The 22,586-nt window shown below is 38.3% G+C and overlaps 1 protein-coding gene across 1 annotated transcript in view; it reads right to left on the minus strand.

Moving 5' to 3' along the window:
- Positions 1–22,586, minus strand: part of TAF1B (TATA-box binding protein associated factor, RNA polymerase I subunit B) — a 52,312-nt gene that overhangs the window by 20,752 nt on the left and 8,974 nt on the right. Inside the window, exons 7-8 of the mRNA XM_054822348.1 lie at positions 22,167–22,323; positions 13,851–13,950 (exon numbers count right to left, since the gene is read on the minus strand). Coding sequence (XP_054678323.1) covers positions 13,851–13,950; positions 22,167–22,323 — 257 coding nt within the window. The remainder of the gene's footprint in view (positions 1–13,850; positions 13,951–22,166; positions 22,324–22,586) is intronic.

Below are 22,586 nucleotides of genomic sequence, written 5' to 3' on the forward strand. Positions count from 1 at the left end.
ATTTAAGAGTTTGGGAACAAATTTTATTGAATTTCATAAATATTTTGATAGGTTTGTTTTCTTTCTTCATTAAGTAATGCTTTAAGACAGGTATGGACAAGCTAGAGTTTCTGTTACACAACAGCAAGCTCCCATGATAAAGTTGATTACAATAACCCTTTCAGCAGTGAACTTCCTCCTCAGCTTTTTTTTTTTTCTTTCAAATAAAAGCCTCACCCTTGCTTCTTTTCATTCTCCACTATTTTCTATCCTGAACAAGTATGGCATGCACCTGTTAAAATGCACAAAAAATATAGAGTTAGAAAAAAAAAATCCCACAGATAGAAAGACACCCACCCCCAACAAAACTAAGATTACAAGGTGTCTCAAAACACCATCAGACGAAAGCAGGAATCACTGCTTATTTTGGAAAGTAAAAGCAGCATAGCTGATTAGCAGAATTTGTATGGCTAGAATTTTATACCTCTTAGAAGATTTTTTTAAAAAATAAACAAGAATGACTGGCTTCTGTCTTAATTTGAATACTTTAAATAGTTACCATTTAAAAAAAAATCATATGGCAACTAAGCTCATCCAAATTTTAGTCAGGAAAAAAGGCTCCTACACATCAAACCTTGAATGATCTAGAAAAGGACCTCAGCAAACAGAGGAACGTGTCTAAAAGCCAGTCTGGTGGGTACACTTTCCAGGGAGGCAGAAAGCCATTGTCATTCCAATCTGAACACTCTGGGAGAAAACAGAGCAAACATTTTGACCTTCATTCATGAGTTTATTAATAGATTTAGTCTGGAATTACTTCGTTTGAATCAGACCCAAACTAAAAAATAAATATGCAATCCACCAAAACCTGGAGCGTGAGACAATCCAAATGGCAGCAGTTTCCTATGAGATGCGTGATGACTTGGGAGTCATGGGTATTAGCCAATAGCAGATTATTAAGTGACATGAAATCCTTTTGAAAAGCCAGCATGAAAAAAAAAATAAATACGGGAACAACTTTACAGAATTTAGGAAATCTTCAGGTTTCCTCATGATGGTGCCACAAACCCACCCCGTTGCCTCAGGCAGGTCTCTTTGTCCCAGTTTTCCACCTTGTGACAGAGCAGCACAACACCACCCCTGAGAGCCCGGCCCTGGAGGAGCAGCCGCCAGGCAGCTGAAGGCACCGTCGCGTGACGAGGGGCAATGACCAGCATCAAAAGAAAAGAAAGAACCAAATATTCTTCAACTGTGCTGGCTTCACACAGCATGTACTAACGCAGGCTTAAACTCCCACATTAAATGAAGAAAAGGAAAAGAAATACTGAGCAGCTCATTATTTTCTGCATGCTAAACTAAGACGCTATCTTGGTTTAGAAACAATATGAGATGAAATGATTAATGACTACACCCTAGCGCACTTACACATCGGTCTCAGCTAAAAGTAAATTCATTCCAGTAATTCCTAAATTCCATATGCTTAACATTAAAACCTTAATCGCTATTCAAAGACATGAGAAGAAGATAGTATTAGCTTAATCTATTCACAAATCCAAGACCTAGGCTTACTTTTAGGGCCAAAAGAGAACTGCACAGAACTGAAGGCTGTTTAGAAATATTACAGGTAAAGTGCAAAACCCCTTAAGCTGCCATCTCTGCCGTTCCAGGATAGCTCCCCCATGACCTAGAATTTATTTACTCTTACATGGCTTTTCACGTTTCTCCTCTTGCCACACGTCTAGGCCACACTTCTTGCAAGTGTTCCTTCTTCCTCCTGGCGTTGGGATCATCACTACTACTCAACAGTACGAAATTTTACATTGTGAGGTTTTAAACAAGCAATTCCTTTAGTTCCTCCACCAAAACAAACCAAAGGATCACTAGAAAAATACAAGCATACAAAATCTTTTTTTCAGAAAGTAAAGTTTTTGCTGTATAGTTTTCATTACTTAGGTTTCTTTGCCATCGGCTAGAGATACCCCTTTTAAGCAATGATTTTGCATACTTTTACCATTTAATCATTCCTCAACATTTTTCAAGTTGAATAAGAAACATCCCCAGATCTCTAAATCTGAAACTTTAAAGGATGGTATTTAGTTCACCTAACTTAAAGGCTTGAACTATGACTTAAAAAGAGAGTTGTTCTGAGATAACTAGTTAATGAAAAATTAAGTTTTACGATCTTAAAAAAAAGTCTCCCCAGAACACGAAAACCACAAAGCGAAACCCTAACTGAAATCCTGGAACAAAACAAAACAAAAAAAAAAGTGGCTGTACCACATCAATCCAAAAAGATCTATTCAGCCTTGCATCCAGCAGCGAGCAAGAGAGATGCGTAGGGAGGAATTTAGGAACCAAGCAAGCCACAATGACACTTTACCAAGTATCTGCCCAGCTTTACAGCATCTGTGGCTAAGTCAGTAGTGAGATCTCTGCATTTTAGTTCCAGATGCCTTTTCCTTCATGGCATTTGTCCAGGCATTATCTGGCCCTTTTAACATCCAGAACATCCTAACACGACGAGCTTCACCAGTTACCCACAAAACGTATGAAGCTGCATCTCCTTCTGCTTGATTCTGAACCTGCAGACCAGTAACCTCTTCTAACACCTCCCAGTCCTTGTACTGGAAGAAACATTGAACAGTTGCCTCCTAAACACGTTCCACAACCTATCGCCAGGTCTTTCTTCCTTTTAGTCACCTCTTCTTTAGGTTGAAAGGTAAGTAGATAATATTGTTTCCAGTAAGAAATTTGTCCCTACATTTGATAATCCCTGTTGTGATTCTCTGTACCTCTTAGTTCTTCTGCAACTTTGAGAAGATGGAGGGTAAGAAAAGCAAAAAACTGAACCAGAATTCCATTTGGTATTTAAGACATGGGTGCATGATAGATTTATATATTAACATAAAGTTGTTTTGATCTCCGTTCCTTTTTTAGCAGTCAAGAGTTATTAGAATATAATGTCAATGTAGCTGGGCTACAACAACTGCATGTTCGAAAACAGCATCATGAAGGGATTACAGAAACCTGCATAATTAAGATTACACAGATATTTAAACTAAGGCTGGTACATAAGCAGAATAGCACTGATAATGCCAGCTTTCAAAGAACACCACAAATTGTATTCTTTAAAAAATAAAACCACTTTCTATTTAACAAACATAGTAGCATGGACAAATCTGTTCATTGACATGTACTTCGTGGGTGTACTTGGACACAAAGCAGACATTGGTACGAAAAAGTATATCTGTGTGTTTTAATAGCAGCTTATGAGTCAATGAATTATAATATTTTTAAAGAAAACCTAAAACTAATGCGTAATGCTTACCCACTGTAATGATGCCATACAAAAAAACCCAAACTTGCATTGTATCTGTCTTTTAAGGCCCTCTCCTTCACACTCAATTTTTCTTTACTTATTTAATACTATTTTCTCCAAATAGACTCAAGATAGATAGGTTTTTAAGTCAACTGTTGGACAGGAAGAAAATTTGAGAAATTTCAAGCTGTATTTGCTCCATCTGTATTGCCATAACTGTGAAGCTCAGAGATTATATATTTGAGTAGATGCAGAATGGGGAAGGTTTGCCTTCCCCCCCCAATAAATCTGATCAAGAGGGTAGCATTTTTTCAAGACTTGTTCCAAATTGCTCAGAACACAGGATTAAGAATTTTATCAAGATAGAACAGAAGTGAAATACCAAGACTGAATAGAATGATGAAGACTAAACAACTTGTAGGTATACGTTTGTTTATACTGAGATTTTTTGTTTAAAATTATCGTTATGCTTTAAAAATGATTTCTGCAAGTGTAGGTAGTCTTTCCTTGCATCAATGATATGTATTTTACTTGTTCCTACGAGGTTTACTCATCAAAAATGGTCAGAAGACCATTTTATTTTAAAAATCATCTTCAGACCAGAAAATGATTTAACATATCTGCATTCAAAACATTAATGTCAGCTTAGAGAATGCATTGTTGTCACCTATCAAATCAGCAATACCAAAGCAGTCACCAGATGGTATAAATCATTTCCACAGCAACAATTTCAGTACAGTGACCTCATGCAATATTCAGAATACAAAAGTATACAGAGGAATTTCGCTCCTCCTTAGACAGTGGGACAAAAAACATAAAGCCCTAGAACAGTGATTCACTTCATCTGCCCCTCCTAGAAGAGTACTATAATTAGGAGACTAAATCCACACCCACAACTAAAGAAACACGAGCACTTAAGAAATACTGTCAAGTTTATAAACTTCTATTCACATACCCAAACTCTGTGATGAAGCAAATGCTAATCCTTCTGCTTTTAAGCTGATGAAATCACAGTACCATAAATAGCATCTTTGATATAAAACAATCACAAAGAATGAAATATCATTTGCTGTATAAAAGCACTCAGCCACATTGCATCCAATTTAGGATACAAATCAAGGAGCGATACCAGCAAACCTGAGGGAGGCATTAGCCTGAAGAGCAGGACAAATACCCATATTCTTAGCAATGCTAAAAACAGTCATCATGAGATTTCTGTGGATCTTCAGTGGTCAATATGACAGCTTCATACAAGCTTATGCCATATAAGCTTAGAGTTTACCCAGAATATCTAGCTCCTGGCTCTACATTTGGAGAAAAGCAGGTATGAGCAGCATGCTCTACAGCCATTCGCAAGTAAGATCGTCCTCACAGACATCGTGTGATGTGTGTCAAACCTCAAGGTTTGAGTACAGACCTCATTCTTTCCTGTGCTGCAATAAAGTTCACCGCTCATCTATTTTACTGTGCAACAAGATACTCATTTTTTCTGTATTTGAAAGAATGATGAAAAAGTACTTAGGCTTTCTTTTCAGTGCAAGGTGGGAAGAATTATCACCGTGAGTGATAATTCTCTACGAGCTTGCCCAGCCTTCCAGGAAAAGAGCTGAGCGTAGGCAAGAAGAGAGAAACATCAATACTCTAATAACAGTCCCTCTGCTAATCTCTATCTAACCTTCTTCAGTATCTACATTTAAGTTATCTAATGAAAATGCTCTCAGTGAGTGAGGTAGCTACTTTTCAAAGCCTTCCAAGGAAGATCCTATCTGTCTAAGTTTAGGCACTTCAAACACAGTAAAATATTTTATCAATTTGTGATATGCTCCTGACTGCAGGAAACAAAACAGAACAGAAGCATCTCAAAGTATCTAACAAGAAAATGCAAACAAGCGTTTCCAACGTGAATAAGCCGAGCAATATACTTAGATACAGAAGTAAGAAACAGTTTCCACGTGTTACTCAGTATTGTAAATGCAAGACCTAGTTTTCAAGAAACCTGTAATACTGATGGTACTTCTGGTCAGAATATAGACAAAATTATTCAACCAATCCTAGCAGCATAAATTACATGAACCTCCTCACACTTTATAACAAGCTGGCAGACATGATTAGAAATTTATGAGGACTGAATGCCAAATTACTTCTAAAATCGAGCCACTAGCCTCAGAAGCTACAACCAAGTCCTAGTTTTGGTCGTATACAGCAGGTAATTGTCAAAATATTGAGCAATCGTTTTCTCTTAATCCATGAGAAACCCTCCAATTTTATGCTTTCCTCCAGGCTACCTGACAGTTCTTCTGCCCCCAGCATTCACAGGGAAATCAAAATCAGGAGGCGTCTTAAACTACTTAAACTTGGCAACTAAATTTACAAAACAAAGTGGCTTTTACTATGTTTGAACAATGCTGAATTGATTCAAATACATTTCTGTGGCACATCCCCATTTAATTCAAACCAGTTTTTACTGAGCAACTGAGTTGTTAGATGGTCACAAGGGACAAAATGTTTATACAGCACAAGTATTGATAACCGTATTCCAATTGTAACGTTACCTGTAACAAAGAGAATCAGAAAGAGGGGCTGAATCTGAGGTTCGGTATCTTTAACCTTCCTGCCATAGTAAAACTCAGCAATATTTAACCATATTGTGACATAAATGATTAACATTACATCATCATTTTGAGCATGGAAGACAAGTCCTGCACTGGGTAGTCCTGCACAAGGATACAAGTCCCGAGTTTAAATCTTGTTCTAAAATTGGATAGTAAACGATAAAAAAAATGTGTAGCTCCTAGTCATGAAAGCACACACTTTAGGCCTCTCCAAATACAGTCCCGGTAGGTCACTACACTCCCAGACAGGTCTGGCATATCCTTCTTTTTATTGTGGGATAATGGAATAAAGGGAAAACCATGAATAAAAGATCCCCCTTTTGAAGCAGAGGGGAGATTTGACTGCATAGTGCCCAGGGACAATCTGGACAAAAAAAGACAAGAAACAGGCCTATAGATATTCTGCAATGAAACAAGATGTAAAAGTGACTAAGCCGTAAACAGTAGGGAAATTGGAAAAAAAACCCCAAACCACCCAAACTCTTGAATTTCAATGCCACAGGTAAATGGGTAAATCATGAAACAAATATGAAGAAAAATAAGATTGTTCTGTAACTGGAAAAAGAATATGAATTCATCTCATTAGAATCATATTTCAGGAAGAGAAAAATTACGTCTGCAAAAAAGCAAACCAGTATCTGATAGAATTTAGTATTTTGCAAAGGAGAGGCCCAGATAATTTACACACAAGAAGCTTCAAGCAAATAACTGAGGAGCTCTCTGAAACACAAATGTTGTTTTTTAAATAATCTTAAGAAATTCTAAACATCAAAGGACTCTCCACATTAATATGCAGTATTTAAAAAAAATGTAAAAGGGAAGATTCAGGAACTCTAGAATGATTAGCTTGGCACAGATCCTGAACAAAATCATACAATGGCAATGGGAAAAATGGTAGCTAAAAATATCCTGTCAGTCAAGCAACCTTCATAAGGTCAGAAGAGGAGAGAAGCTGAAGCTCCAGCTCCCACAAGGAAGACAGCACAATCTACTGGCGTTGCTGCTCTGAAAAACCTTTTTCCTTCTTTATAGGATAGCTAAAGGGGACCCAAATAAAAAAAAAATTACTACAAAGTATCACTGGAAGACTGTAATTCATAATTATACTCAAAGCTCAAGAGCTGCTCTGCTGGAAAGCAAAGCGTGCAGAACAAAGGAGCAAACCAGAAGCATCCTTGATAGCAGAGAAAAATCTTGGCAAATTCATCTCAGAAACTGAATTGCTCAAATCCGTAGCAGAAGTGAGATTTGGTTGAAGCTGAAATAGAAGGATGGGTGGCAGAAGGATTAGTGGCAGAGCAATAAGGATACAAAAGAGGTGACAAGAACAAAATCAAGCAAAACTAAGAAAAAAAAAAGTCAAGAAAAACAGAAGAGAAGAAAAAGAAAATACAAGCTACAGGATACTGTAAGAGAAGAAACTAAAGAACTGAAAAGTTTCTAGACAGTGTAGAGAAAAATTATCATTTCTCAATGTTTAAAGCAAGTCTTTCATTCCCAAATAAAAGAGCTAAGAATTTCAATAATCCAAGCTAGGGAGGGTTTGTGTGTGCACACATGCATGCAAGCTATATACTCCTCCAACTCAAATAAAATAAATCCAAAGCATCATATAGAATAAAACACTCTGCACTGAAGTGGCACATTGTCAAAATAGCAAGTTTTCCAGCCTACTTTATAAATACATTATGGTACCTACTTCAACACTTGTCACAGGTTACTTTAAGGAAAAGAAAGATCCTGGATGAATTCGATCTTTTCTTACAGCAGCAAATATTTCTTTTCAAACTCTTCCTTTTCCCATCAAAGCCAACATAGGTTCTTAATGGCGCATAAATTAAAATTCTTATTAAACGGAACACAATGGAGAGCTGCCCAGAGCTACTGACCTAATCTAACACAGACAAAAACAGGCATCATTTTTCTGTAGAAAGATAAGCCTGAAAGAAAAAAAGATATCAGGGAGAAGAAAAAAACAACAAGCCTTTCAGTTAGGTGGGAGAAAAGGGAGAAAATCCTGACATGTGCTTTTGAGTGTCATGATTCTTCTCCTCTTGCCCACATATTGATTTCTGACAAGCAGAAGATATTACTGCCACTTTACCAAGATTTTGCACAGACAAAGGTAAGGACAATGTTAACATCCTTCTCAGCTGGACATTTAGAAAGCATTTCTATGTCATGGAAAAAACTGAAGAGTAACACTAGGAGTTATTTAAGAATCAAGACATCTAGGGATGGAAATAGCTGAATTACATAGAGAATTCAAACTAAACAGTGCTTCTGTTAATATGGCTAAGTTGGAGGTAGGATGTGTAAAAGGAAACAGAAAAAACAAAAGTATACCAAGACAACCAAAATGTAACCTGGATATTAATTTTCTCACATTGCAAGGTCAAAGCTGTCTAAATAAGTACCTTTCTTGTTATAGGCAGCAATAGTCAGCGGATTATAAAAAGAACCAAACATAAAACACACAGAGGAAGACAGAGAGAAATGGAATTAAATCATAAAACAAAAAAGGAAGCATTTTTAAGATATAGGTTCCTAGACAGCAAGGTATATCAACACCATTCTGTCAACACTGAAGCATTCAGCAGCCTTCTCAGAAGACAGAAGGTTTCAGACAGACATAGAATTGTGCAGCTACTTCCACCGAAGATTAAAAAATAAAAATAAAGAAAAAAGAGAAAGGCTCATATAGAGATGCCATTCCATGACCCCACTCCAGGGCAGAAGAAGTAGCAAGGATAATTTGGTAAATACCCATTCCTTTTGTATTCGAGGGCAGGTTGGTGGACAATTTCTGAACAGAATTCATCTAACACCCACCAAGCTCAACTTTCTCCTAGCCTCCTCACTCTTGAGGAAAAAAAGAGATTCTTAATAAGTCTAGGAAGAAAGGAGTTATTTTAAAGTTGCAGAAGAGACTGAGAGAAGGGAACTTCACTGAGGTCACACATTGGGCTCCTTGCCAAGTCCGGATTCTTGTGCATCTGAAAGACGACCATTCCCAAAGCTCTTCAGAACAACAGGATCTGAAAGATATTTATGAGACTACACCTATCCTGTTCCACACAGCACATACCCCACAGTGACGTGTTTGTTATCTTCAATACTTCAGTAAATCAAGTTGCCCAACAGCCATGGGAGTGACCTGCTTACCTATGCGTGCACATACATTTAAGTTTGCGTGTGTGCGAGGATCAAAACCAAAAATATTTTTGGACATAAAAAAAAAATCTACAATGCATTAAGGGTAAAATATGCCAAAAAGTAATGAGTTTTATAAAAAATAATGAAAGCTAAAGGCAAACTTGAGACAGCAAAGCAGAACAACTTTAAAGCACAAACAAAATAATTACATAAAAGATAATCAGGTATAAAGTACTGAGTCAAAAACGTAAGGAAAAACAGATCTCTGGCAAGGACAAGTTGTTGCTAGCTCAAGAGAAAAGGGATGCTTTAATCAGTCTTGTGTGAGGATGCAGATAAATCCCTAAAAGCAAAACAGAGTATGTGTATCTTAGGGATGTTTCCCTACATCATGCAGAAATGGAAGAGGGAATTTGTGTGTAGCTCCACTGGAGGACAGATAACTATCAATAAAAATAAAACAAGCTGAAAACAAATTAGCCACGGAACTTTTTACATACTACTGCTAATTTACAAATTTGTTTTAACTCCTACACTAGCTGGCTTTTAAAGAAAGAGATACCCTGTGCATTAAAAAGGAAATAAAGATGACTTCCACCTAAAAGAGAAAGGACGACTGTGCTCAGCAAAGACGTGTTTGCTACTGGCACAAGCCTCAAGATCAGCAGGGATTTACTGTGGTTAAACAAACTGCAAATAGCAAGAAAAAAACCCCCTTGATCTCCTGCATAGAACAAAACCCAAAACTTAAGTATCTTATTCTTTCTTGATGCATAAAAAAAGTTTTAATCAAATGGAATAACAATACTTGTTGTAGAAAAATGAAATTTTGCAGAGTAAGATGAAAATATGCTTTACTTCTTTTGTACTGGGCGGGAACTTGGAACTTCTGAACTAAGCACTTAACAGGAGCATCCTGCTACAGCTACTGTTTGCCCTGTGAACCCTCTCATTGTGCATTTAGGTAAAACACATGTACCAAAGGCTAACTTCTAACATACACATGATTTTAATAGAGGAAGGGATAAATAGGATGACTAATCAAGTGAAGGCTTAGAAAACAGATTTGGAGCAATGCAAAGATAAACACTTATGGAAGATAAACAACAACTTTTACACAAAAATCTTTTACAGTACTTTTATCCTTCATAAAATACTTGCGAGGTAGTACTTATCTCCAGCTAGGACCTGCCACATTTCTAACAGTTATACATCATAATAAAGATGATACAGAAAGGTGGAGACTCCTTTTCTCTTTATTTCTGAGGCAGTTACGCCCAGAGCTCCCAGACTTCTGGACAGAGGTGTCCAGATACAATAACTTTTGTGGCAGGTACTTTAAATAAAGTTCTGTTTGGGCAGAATGAAAAATTACATCCTTCTTATTAGCTGTTCCATTACTAAAATATGAAAGGCTTATCTGGAAATGTGGAATAGAATACAAGGCATACTATACCATTGGAATCATAGCATACTTGAGGTTGGAAGGGACCTCTGGAGACCGTCGAGTCCAATGCCTCTGCTCAAAGCAGGGTCAATGACAGCAAGTGGCTCAGGATTGTGTCCAGTCAGGTTTTGTGCATCTCCAAAGATGCAGACTCTGCAGTGGTTCAGGGCAGCCTGCTCCAGCGTTCAATCATGCTTACAGTTAAAAGTTTTATGTTTAAATGGAATTTCCTGTATTTCACTTTGTGCTCGTTGACTCCTGTCCTTCCACTGTGCACCACCAAGAAGAGAGCCTGACTCCATTCCAGCTCCTTCCTCTTGGGTGTTTAGACACATTACTGAAATCCCCCCCAGCCTTCTCAGCGATAAAAATCCCAGTGCTCTCAGCCTCTCCATGTATGACAGATGCTGCAATCACCTCTAATTACTAAATTGTACACAGGACAGGGAAAAATCATCAGTAATATGGACTCTGTTCCTGTATTACACAGCACAGAAGTTCATCAGCTGGAAAGCCTGAGACTAGTCACATTCCTTGCATATGAAATACTACTACTAAATGACGAGGCATAAAAAAAACCCTCCTGCATGTACACATACACACGTCACTACATAGATAGAAAGTAGATGTGACTCATCTTGTAATAATTGTTGCATTCATTTTTTTAAAGCAATAACAACTTCAACCTTGTACAAATTCCTTGTACAACCTTGTACAAAATATTCTCAGTATCTGGGAAGTTGTTACTGAAAAAACCCACAACTTTAAGCTACTGAGAATGTTTTTATATAAGATAAGCCACATCGTTAGGCTTCATCTCTACTTAAGTATCATAAAATGATACTTAGTATGACTTCAAATCCTTCAAGCTACTACGACATAACTACTTCTCTATTCAAATTTGGGCTGCAGGGAATTAGCACAGGACGCAACTAAATGCACTAAAATCTGCTCAAAATAAAAAGGAGACATATTGAATAGTCCTGCCAGTTATCCAGACTTCTGAACATGTTTGCAGCTTGTATTCACCAGACTTGAAGCACAACAAATAATGGCATTAGAACATCTTACCTGCCTGGTTATTAACAGTCATAATCCCATAAAGGTTTTGAAGATAATTGTCTACAGAATATTACATACAGAACACCAAGGAGAAAAGAATGCAGGCTGTATTTTCAGGATGGAGTATTACAAAATCCAACTTCCTGCTCCAGGACAATAACCTCATCTCTTGAATTTCTCAAAACTCAGATGTCAAAACTAGATACGGTAAGCTATTGCTAATCTCAGTGCTGCAATGAGCAGCAAGATCAGTTCTGAAACATAAGATGTAGGAAAAAGCTAGTGAGGTTTTCTGCAATTGTCAGCCCAATGATGTAGTCAAAAATGTTAAAACTAAATAAACCTGCAGATGCATTGCTAAAGGAACATTGAAGGTAAAGTAGGGAGCAGATATTCCTAGAAAGAGGAAGCCGCAATGATACTGGAGTGTCTAGAAAACAAACTGTACAGTAAGCTCACAGAATTTTACCTATGCATCTCAATGAAAACAAAATTAAGAGGTGACTTGATTAGTACATATGTCTACTTATACTTTGGAAGTGAGCAGTGCAGGTATCGGTATCACAGACAAGCAAGGTGGAAGTCAAAAGTTACACAAATTCGGCTTTTAGATCAGCAAGTTCCTGTAAGCTAAATAGCAGACCACACTAGATACACACTCATCATAAGCAATATTAAGACCAAAAAATCAGATTTGGGGTTTTTTTCTCTGGTTTGTGAAAAAAGGAAAGTGCATATATGCTATGTAAGTTTTTAAGACAGAGGGTGAAGTGGCTAGATTTTCTCTTTTATATAAAGGTGGAATGAGATTAAATTGACCAGCTTGTGGCTCTCAAGTTGTGAAGTCCCGCTCCCACATCAAGACATGTTACAATCCATAGTGGAAGTGTGCTTGTGGAAGGACAGTAGAATAATCCAAATCAACAGCTCTGGGAGAAATTAAACTAATAGGGATCGATGAAATCACCTTTGGGATTGGCATCAGATCATCCCGCATGCCAGAAACAGCTCTATCTCAAAAGAAAGCAATAGGATCCTCCAAGGGCAATTGTCATGTCCACTCTGCAAACCAGATCTCCCACTTGGAAGCATGGTACAAGTTTTACAGCTGCAATTCATACTAAAATTTTATCTGTGTGATTTGTAGGATGGGGGGGCGGGGGGGTATATTTTATTTAGTCAGGCCAGAATACAAGTTCTATGTAACCATTTTTGAGAGACAAAAACACCTCCAAAGGATGGAGGCAAAGAATGACACAGACTGAGAATTAAAAGAGTTTTAGAAACAAAGTACACACATTTCAATTTAATGTATCTTTTCTATTAAGGAAAGATCTAAGACAGAAAAAGAAATCAAGAGGTTTTACATTCAATTTATCTCCTGATTTTTAAAAGTTGAGGTCATTATTATTATTTATCCAGACAGGATAGCAATGGTATATATTTAAAAAAAAAAAGCTACAGATTAGCTTCTGAACAACTTATGACCTGCTGAATAGAAGCTACATATTGGAGAACAGTAACATTACTCGCAACATCATCACTGAGGGCTTAAGCTACAAACACCTTATAGCAGACCAAAACCCAGCTTTTCCTGTTAATAGAAAAGTCACTTTCTGCTCTTAAAATCTAAGATTTTATTTGCACACTTCAAAAAAATCCATAATAAACTTTTTTTTTATGCAACACAAACACCAGTGGGCAATCATTACCACAACACATAATAACCTTAAATAAGGGAAATTTACATTTCACTCAAGACTGTCCATCACTATTCAGCTTCTAAAAGGGCCATAACCCCTTATGTAGATTTTAAGTTTGATATATTTCAACCAGTACAGCAAGAAACAGAACAAGAGATAGCATCTAAACCCTATTTTATGAAAAGAATATGGAATTACAAAAAAATTCAAGAAATATTTTAAATAAGCACTGAACAGGATAATATAGTGCCCTTAGATGTGAAGCCAAATCCTATTTCTGAGTGTTCCAAGAGCAGTTCTGAACACCTGTTTCTCCACAAGTACTCACTGATTTTGTTTTAACCTAGGTAATCAGCTTAATAAGACTGGTTAAAAATTAAAGCACTCCAAGTCACAGAGCGCACTGGTTTCTGCACAGGCTCAAATAATCCGAAACATGAACTCTACAACATAAGAATAGATTTAATCAACTCATTAGTACAGTGATCAAAAAAATTAAAATACCATGAGATAACTAGGTTTTGGTTGGGGTTTTTTTTTTTAATCTTTCCCTTTAAAAGAAAAAAAATTACCTCTACACAAAAGATCTTAAGATCAAGTCCACATAATTTCATCTTCTCTGGAAAATGCTGAAAAACATTCAAATATGGAATATGACCTTCAACAACAAACCTGCATTAAAGAAAAAAAAGGAAGACCAAATCAAAACAGTATTTCACATGACATGGATGTGTTTCTTCTAAAATTAATATACAAATCAACTTCTGATTTGAAATAACATCTGTATTATACTGCCTAAGAAATTCTATCTGAAGTTACACACCTCTAAATGCTCCATAGGACAAAAAACCCCAGTTCAATCATTTAACAGGCCTTTAAGTTCAAGCTCAGATATGATTGACAAATGTTAATGTTATGGCAGTAATCTTACAATCAACATGCTTATATGGAGTTTGTTCTGCACATTCTTCAGCTACTGCATTTCTGAAACTGCTGTAAGCCTCCTTTGAATGGTACGGATTTATTTTTTTTTTAATTCTAAAGCTTTAAGTAAATTTTACTTTTAAAACACACACTTTCTGCTGGAGGAGTTTGAGTCAGGTAATGTGGTAAGGAGAAAAGTCACAGAATGATGAGCAGATACACAGAACCAAAACCCCATTAATTACATCTGTATTCTGTTTTTTTAAGAAAAAGTATTGTTCAGGTATGAATAGAAATGATTTTGTATACTAGTAAATAAAAAAAAAATTTGTATTTGCACCCGAATAATGCATTTTTTTTGTTAAAAACTGGCTTTGGTAAGTCGTTGACAGTATTATTTGGGATTTTTCTTTACTTTTTCATATATGTAAGATGGGACTTAACAACAGATACCAATAAAAAGCCACCACCACAGCAAACCCCGGCTCTTATCTAGCATCTTAGCTGACATTCACACCAGGTGAAGCAAGCACTGAACAAGCATGAATCCTCACAAGGGAACAGACATTACTCTCATTCCAGATTAAAGCATGTTAGTGGTCCCCCATAGGACTAAGCTGGAACTGCTTTCCTGTCTCCTCTTCTCCAAAACAATTTTGTTAAAAGAATACATTAACCTGGAATAAATCAACATTTCAAACAGAGAAGACTCTGTTCTTTAAATAATATTAGAGATTTGAAAACAATTTCCTCTCCTGCCAGCTGTGTTATCTGCAGTGTCTCTCTCTGATCTTGCTACACAGATTAGGAACTTCTTGGTCTACAAACTCTGCAAGTCCCTCCTGGGTTCCTAGAGTGGTTGTAAGGCTGGGCTCTGCATCTCTCCCAACACGGGGCAGTACCTAAACACTTCAATGCTGTGGATCCGAAGTTGGATCCAACCCCACAAGCTGAAACACTGAGTTCCTCATAAAGCACAGCGTTCTGCCACTTTCATTCAAGCTGTGTCTGCAGGGAAAAAAAACCAACAAAACAAAATAAACCAGACCAAAAATAAGGCTGAACAATGTCTTCACAGACAGAGCAGCCACTGTTGAGGAGGACAGGAAGATTCAGCTCCATCCTGAGCCTACGGCAATTCACAAGCTCACCTTCCCTTTCCCAGTCCAGAGCCCTAAGCACCTGTGTTGGGTTTGCATGGCAGGGTTTTGGTAACGGGGGGGCTACAGGGGTGGCTTCTGTGAGAAGCTGCTAGAAGCTCCCCCTGTGTCTGATAGAGCCAATGCCAGCCGGCTCCAAGATGGATCCGCCGCTGGCCAAGGCCAAGCCAATCAGCGCCTCTGTGATAACATATTTAAGAAGAAGAAAAACACTTAGAGAGAGAGAGAGCTTTTGCAGCCAGAGAGAGGAGTGAGAAGATGTAAGAAACTCTGCAGACACCAAGGTCAGTGCAGATGGAGGGGGAGGAGGTGCTCCAGGCGCCGGAGCAGAGATCCCCCTGCAGCCCGTGGTGAAGGCCATGGTGAAGCAGGCTGTCCCCCTGCAGCCCATGGAGGAAGGATGAGGGGGTGTAGAGATTCCACCTGCAGCCCGTGGAGGACCCCATGCTGGAGCAGGTGGAGGCACCTGAAGGAGGCTGCGGCCCGTGGGAAGCCCACACTGGAGCAAGTTCCAGGCCGGACCAGTGGACCAGTGAAGAGGGGAGCCCACGCAAGGGCAGGTTTGCTGGCAGGACTTGTGACCCCGTGGGGGACCCCATGCTGGAGCAGTTTGCTCCTGAAGGTCTGCACCCCGTGAGAGGGACTCCATGCTGGAGCAGGGGAACGATGAGAGGAGTCCTCCCCCTGAGGAGGAAGAAGCGGCAGAAACACCATGAGATGAACTGACCGTAACCCCCATTCCCCGTCCCCCTGTGCCGCTGAGGGGGGGGAAGGTTGAAGCCGGGAATGAAGTTGAGCCTGGGAAGATGGGAGGGGGTGGGGGGAAGTGTTTTGAGAGTTGATTTTATTTTCTCATTCCTCTACTCTGTTTTGCCTAGTAATAAATTAGATTAATTCCCTCTCTAAGTTTGGTCTGTTTTGCTCGTGACGATAATTAGTGAGTGATCTCTCCCTGTCCTTATCTCGACCTACAAGCATTTCGTTATGCCTTTTCTCCCCTGTTTAGTGAATGAGGGGAGTGAGAGAGCGGCTCTGGTGGGCACCTGGCCTCTAGCCAGGGTCAACCCACTACATCACCACTTGTAGCATGTTACGTAGCATATATCTATTGAAGTTGACTAAAATTCTATTTAAAAGCTAGTTACTGCAAAGTTTACAGTTACATCCTGATTTTATTTTAAAACATTCTTAACTGAATTTTCAGTTTAATAAAAAATTTGAATTCAAAGCAGGACGGAAATGAAAAGTGCATTTCTTAATCAAAACTCTGTTAGAATTAACCCATCATTTATAATGATTTCTGGAAAATAATAGCAATCTGAAAAATCACATTGTCCAATAGTTTTTATTCTGTATTAGTCTCTTAAATGAAAAGGTAAAAGTCGCTACACAATCCTTCCTAATCAAATTGTGACATTTTGCTAACAAAATTTCAGTAGCTTTCCCCAACCACTGTAAACAGCATTTCCCCACCCCAAGTGGAGATGTGCACTGGTCCACATGCTCAGTGAGGTTATCATCCAAACCCAGCACCATCCAAGGACATGCTTGTCCTTGCCATCCCACCTGATCTGCTGAGCGCCTTGCACAACAGCTCCTTAACTCATCTGAGTCAAAGTCAGCTGTGCTAAACTGAAGAACTTAAACTTGAGGGATTGTTTCACAGAATGGATTGAGCCAACCTAAAAGCTCAACGTAAAAGCATTTCTCCTCCTGGTCTGGCTGCGTGCTCCTGTTACTCATCATCCTCTTCCACAAACAGAACTCGCAACAACAGCAAAAGATTGCCCGTTACTCTGTTTCAAGAAAGAAAGGTTTGTTTCCCATCATCTAATGAACTGAAGAGGCTCACAGATGGCTCCAACAAGCACAAGAGTCGGCAGAGAGAAGGGGATGCATCACACACGCAGGAAGAGAGAAGAAAGGGAAGCAAGACCTTCCTCTTTCAGCAACAGTGACCCATTACTGGCTCAGCTGAAGATAAGCTTTGGCTGACACGCGTTAAGGCACAATCACACCATTAGCTGTCAGATCTAAAGAGCTGGTACCACGACACCGGGAGCAGCAACCTCCTGAGCCAGCACAGCAACAGCTGGAAGAGGACAAACAACCAAGACCTTCCTTGGGGTGTGGTGTAGTGGTGATTGCAGCCAAACCACCCGAGCAGCTTGCTGCCTCCAAAATGGGAAATCCCACCCTCCCTTCAGTCCTCTGCCACACACTCCTCCCTGCTGACAAAAGCACTTGTGTGACTTCTCAGACAGAGGATTAGACTGAAAACTAGTCTTTTGTTTTCCAGGGTTTGATTTCATCCAGATTTCTAGACACAGCTGACTGCAGGAACATTATTGCCAGCACAAGGCGGAAAGGGACTGCAGTGAAACAAGTTAACCTGCACTAAAAGACAGGCTGAGAGAGTTGGGGTTGTTCAACCTGGAGAAGAGAAGGCTCTGGGGAGATCTAATTGCAGCCTTCCAGTACCTAAAGAGGCCTCCAGGAAAGATGGGGAGGGACTGTTTATCAGGGAGTGTAGTGATAGGACAAGGGGGAATAGGTTTAAACTAAAAGAGGGTAGATTTAGATATTAGGAAGAAATTCTTCCCTGTGAGGGTGGTGAGGCACTGGAACAGGTTGCCCAGAGAGGTTGTGGATGCCCCATCCCTGGAAGTGTTCAAGACCAGGTTGGATGGGGCTTTGGGCAACCTGGTCTAGTGGAGGGTGTCCCTGCCCATGGCGGGGGGGTTGGAACTAGATGATCTTTGAGGTCCCTTCCAACCCAAATCATTCTGTGATTCTAAAATGTATGGTGAAACTCTTGTGCAAAATTACTTTTCTGAAGATCTACTTCTTTCAAGTAATACGCCATAAACTGGATGAATGCTAGTACCCACGGCAAGAGAAAGGGCAAGAATGGTTATGCAGGACCACAGCAACAGAAACTCGGATCAGCTTAAACTGATGTTGGAACCACATCCTTACACTGCAAGAGACAAGCGATGTCCATCATGGCTTTTAAAAGAGAAAGGAAGTTTTCGCTAACTTGGCTGTACCAAGTCAAAGCATTGCAACTGTTTAAAGAAAAATGACATCTTTCCTAGCTTGAAATTACTGTCTCCATACAAAAGAAATGCTCTTCTCTCTCATGTTAAGAGTTGTTTTTACATTCTTAAAATACACGAAACACCGTAAATACCCTGTTATGAATACAATGTGCTGATGATTCAGGTTTTTAACACTTACTCCAAAAGCCCAGATTTAGAATAGCACTTCAGAACAGTTTCTTCTGCCGTTCTTCCAAACCTTTCATTTAACAGACAGATGATCAAAACACTTGTAAGACTACACTGTATCAGTGAAGTACTTGAAAACTTGACTGGCAGATATAGTACACAGTCCGTGTTCTTTTAATTACAGCAGCAGCGTACATTAGTAAGGTCCCAATATGAAAGAAACTCTACGTCCTCTGCATGCTACAAGGAAATGATGCATCTGGTAAAGCCACACAGTAATGCCACAAACTGATTACAAGTTTAGTCTTGCCAGCACAGCTAGGTATAACCTCATTTGAAAGGCATTAGTTCTCATAATCTCGAAGTCTAGCATCTTGGAAACTTTTTCCACAAGCCAACAATTTTATTATTTAGATAAATAATACACAACGTATCAAGTATTGCCAGACTACTCACAATGGAAAAGGATTCAATATGTCGCATAAACCTGAGTAGAAGGCTGTTAAAAATGTTATTTTTAAACTAAAATATCCCTGTCAGAGGAGGTAATTGTAGTGTTTTTCTGCTAAGTGTATCAAGTAGCAAGAAGGAGGATATTTTTGGTGTTGTAAATCCTTTAAAAGCTGGCAGATTGCCCTACCATAGTGCCTAAGCATGTATCACAAGGGAGAAGCAGTAGTCAGTGGACTTCAGGGTAGGGAGACAACCAAACCGAAGAAAAAAACAAGGCAGAATTTTATGCACAACTGTAATTCAGCTGTTTTAAATAAAACAATTTGCCTACAGAGATTTAAAAGGTAATGCTGAATACTTAATGTTTTCTCTGCATAGTTTTCATCTCTGGTCTGTTGCTATTTTGATCTGTGTATCTTCATGCATGCAAAAATGTGAACATTGTCTGATTTTTTTTAAACGTAAATATTCAGAAGTTAGAAAACAAGTATTTTATGGTAGTTCATGCAATTTAAAATTCTTTCCCCTTCTTCATCAAACTTGTGAAAGGCAAAGACCCTAAGGGTAGGGAGAGAAACATGATAATGTAATTAGTGTCTTATATAACTATCGTATCATGGTAAAACTTTGCAACACAAATGACATTATTTTAAACATAATTTTCTGCATTTAATTCAGTTCATATGTTCAGCACATTTAAAGTCACTGAATCATTCTGATTTACCCACTTTTAAGAGTATTACACCCATAAATTGTATCTAATTAAATATCTTATCATTCAAATAATCTTATCTCAATTTCCAATTGTTAGTTTCTGATTATGCCTTTCTGTGCTATATTCAGCACTTGATTTTTTTTTCCTCTCCTTTTCCAGCTTTTTTTTTTTGTTTTTACTGTTTTCATGTTTCCTCTAAATCCTTTCAAGCAAATGTGCGCATCTCTTAAGGATCTCAATACAAATGATATTCTCCAGGTTCCAAATCATTTTCCTGGATCTTTCCTGCAGTCCCCGATTTTTAAAGTGCCAAATACAACGATATACCATTAATATGCAAAAAACACAATCTACCTTTCCTCTTACCAGTTGACTTGACAGTTGGCAGTTTTTTTGTTGTTGTTGTTTGATTGTTTGGTGGGTTTTTTTTCAAACCACACCATCACACTGAGAGGAACTTGTGAGGACGTATTTGCCTCGTATAACCCACACGCTTTCCAGAGAGTTTCCAAGATAGAGCAACCAAAGAATAAATACTTAATTATTCATTTTTCTCTCCGAACAGGATGGGCTAAGCAATAATTCTCTACTGTGAGCCATTTGCTCCATCCAGTAACTGTAATTTACTACTTGGATTTTTGCCATATATGAACATTATCAGACAGGATTTACATATTTATTTTCTAATCATTGACAAAAACACAGAGTATGCTATGGTAGTTTGACTCCTACAGAATTTCCTTAGGAAGATACTAGTCAGTAATAAATCTTGTTATTGAAAACTACTTTTCAGTTTTACTATTTCTTAATCCACTCAATAAATACTTCTGTATTGCAAGGTGCTAGTTTGAATTCTGTGGCGTTTTGCTGAACATTTTACAAGCATCTTTTATGCAACAGCATATCCAGTTATGCAAATATGCAATGGTTTGTGCAATTCTGATCGATGTAGGCAACGGCCTCCCCTAAAGTTAAATCAAACAGTTAAACATTGTTTTGCATAGAAATAAATTAGCTAATATTAACTACTGTACTTCAAGACATACAAACCTCCCCTTTTTGAAAAAAGTACTTGCAAAAGAGCATTCTTCAATGCCCATCCTTCTCAGAAAGCCTGTGCAAAGCTAGAAAAAAGCAGGTGGAAGTTGACGCTCCAGGGGAGAGAGGCTATGGTGGAAGATCAGGCTCTGGGGTAAACTTCCCTGGCATTCATCACGCTTTCAGCAGCAATAGCAGTTATATGCAGCACAGGTGGTGGATGACGGACTCATTGCCTTGCCTTTTAGTTCACAGGTTATATATTTGAAAAATAAAAATTAAAGAACTGAAGTCTACCACATCAACTGAATTTTGAATCAGTTTTTCCTTTATTTTGTCTGGGTTTGCAATTTGAATCACCAATGTACAGTTACTTGAGTCTTTCTGTTCCTTAAATTTTGGCAAAGTAACATTTTTTCCCCATCTTTTTAGAAATACCTGGTATTTCAGCACCTGTTAAAAAGGAGTAATAGCATACAAGAGGTCTTCAAGGAAGACCTGAGAATTCCTGAATTTAAACTATTTGAACCTGATTTAAAATATTTATTGCTAACAAGAAAAGTTGAATTATTTTCCATTCCTTGCGTAGAATAGAATATTTCAGTTGGAAGGGACTTACAATGATCATCTAAGTCCAACTGCCTGACCAGTTCAGGGCTGACCAAGAGTTAAAGCATGCTGCCGAGGGCATTGTCCAAATGCCTCAAACACCGACAGGCTTGGAAGTAAATAAGGAATGCGTTCATAGCCTCACAGAGAGGAGAGGGGAACTGCACTGTCAGCAATAGTTTGACAGTCTCAATTTAGCATCAGACCTTACTGTTAGAACATTTTATTTCTACTGTATTAAAAGCTGTATTATTCTGAACTCTGATCATTACAGATACAAAGATATAAAGGCAAAAAAGGACTTCCTAAATTAATTTCTGTGCCCAACTCCATTGCATAAAGCTACTTAGCTACCTTTCAGATCACTGCATACTGCTGGTATTGTTTGTGTGATGACACTGATGTAAGCCCTGGAGAATGTTTACTCATTTAATTCTGGCATGCTGACGACAGCAAAAATAGCAAAATTGTGACCATACACACCTCCAGCAAATCTTAAGAAATTTTGAAGAAGGATAAAAACTTCTTTAGCTCCAAAACCTCCCTTACACGTCTTTGAGATTCATTGCAAGCAACAGAGGAGCGTATTCTCCACAAGCAGTAACACAAATTGTTATGTCAAAGAAAAGATAAATAAATAGAGCCTCTCACTGTTTCTGAGCAAATTTGTAAGAGGTTAATAGTAGAGAACTAGTTTTTAAAAAAAATTATTGTATTATTTATGAAAGCAACAAATATTTCACTAGAGACTATTCATACCTTAAGAGATCAGATAATGTCATAGGTTCTCTCAACCAGAGGAGTGCCATGTAACAAAATGAAAGGGTCATTGGCATTGTCATCCTCAGTTTCTCCTTTTGGTTCTTCATTAAATACATGCTACCATCTACCGATCCAGAGCACACAGAGGTGCTTTCTTGGGTTTATGTTAAAAACAGAAAAGAAAAAAAAGAGAAAAAAGTAATTGGTATGATATACACACAATCCATGGTATACAGAAAATGAGATAAAGGAACATACAAGGACCCTTGTGCAGCAACTAGTAACATTTTGAAATAATTACTCTGAGTAGTTTGGTAGTTTGTGTACTTTTCTACTAACGGCTTAACTCTAATTTACTCACCTACCATGTTATGAGATGACAACCTGTTTCATAAACTGCTACTTCACTTGACTAAG

This window comes from Grus americana, chromosome 3 (genome assembly GCF_028858705.1).
Source record: "Grus americana isolate bGruAme1 chromosome 3, bGruAme1.mat, whole genome shotgun sequence".
NCBI classification, from domain to species: domain Eukaryota; kingdom Metazoa; phylum Chordata; class Aves; order Gruiformes; family Gruidae; genus Grus; species Grus americana.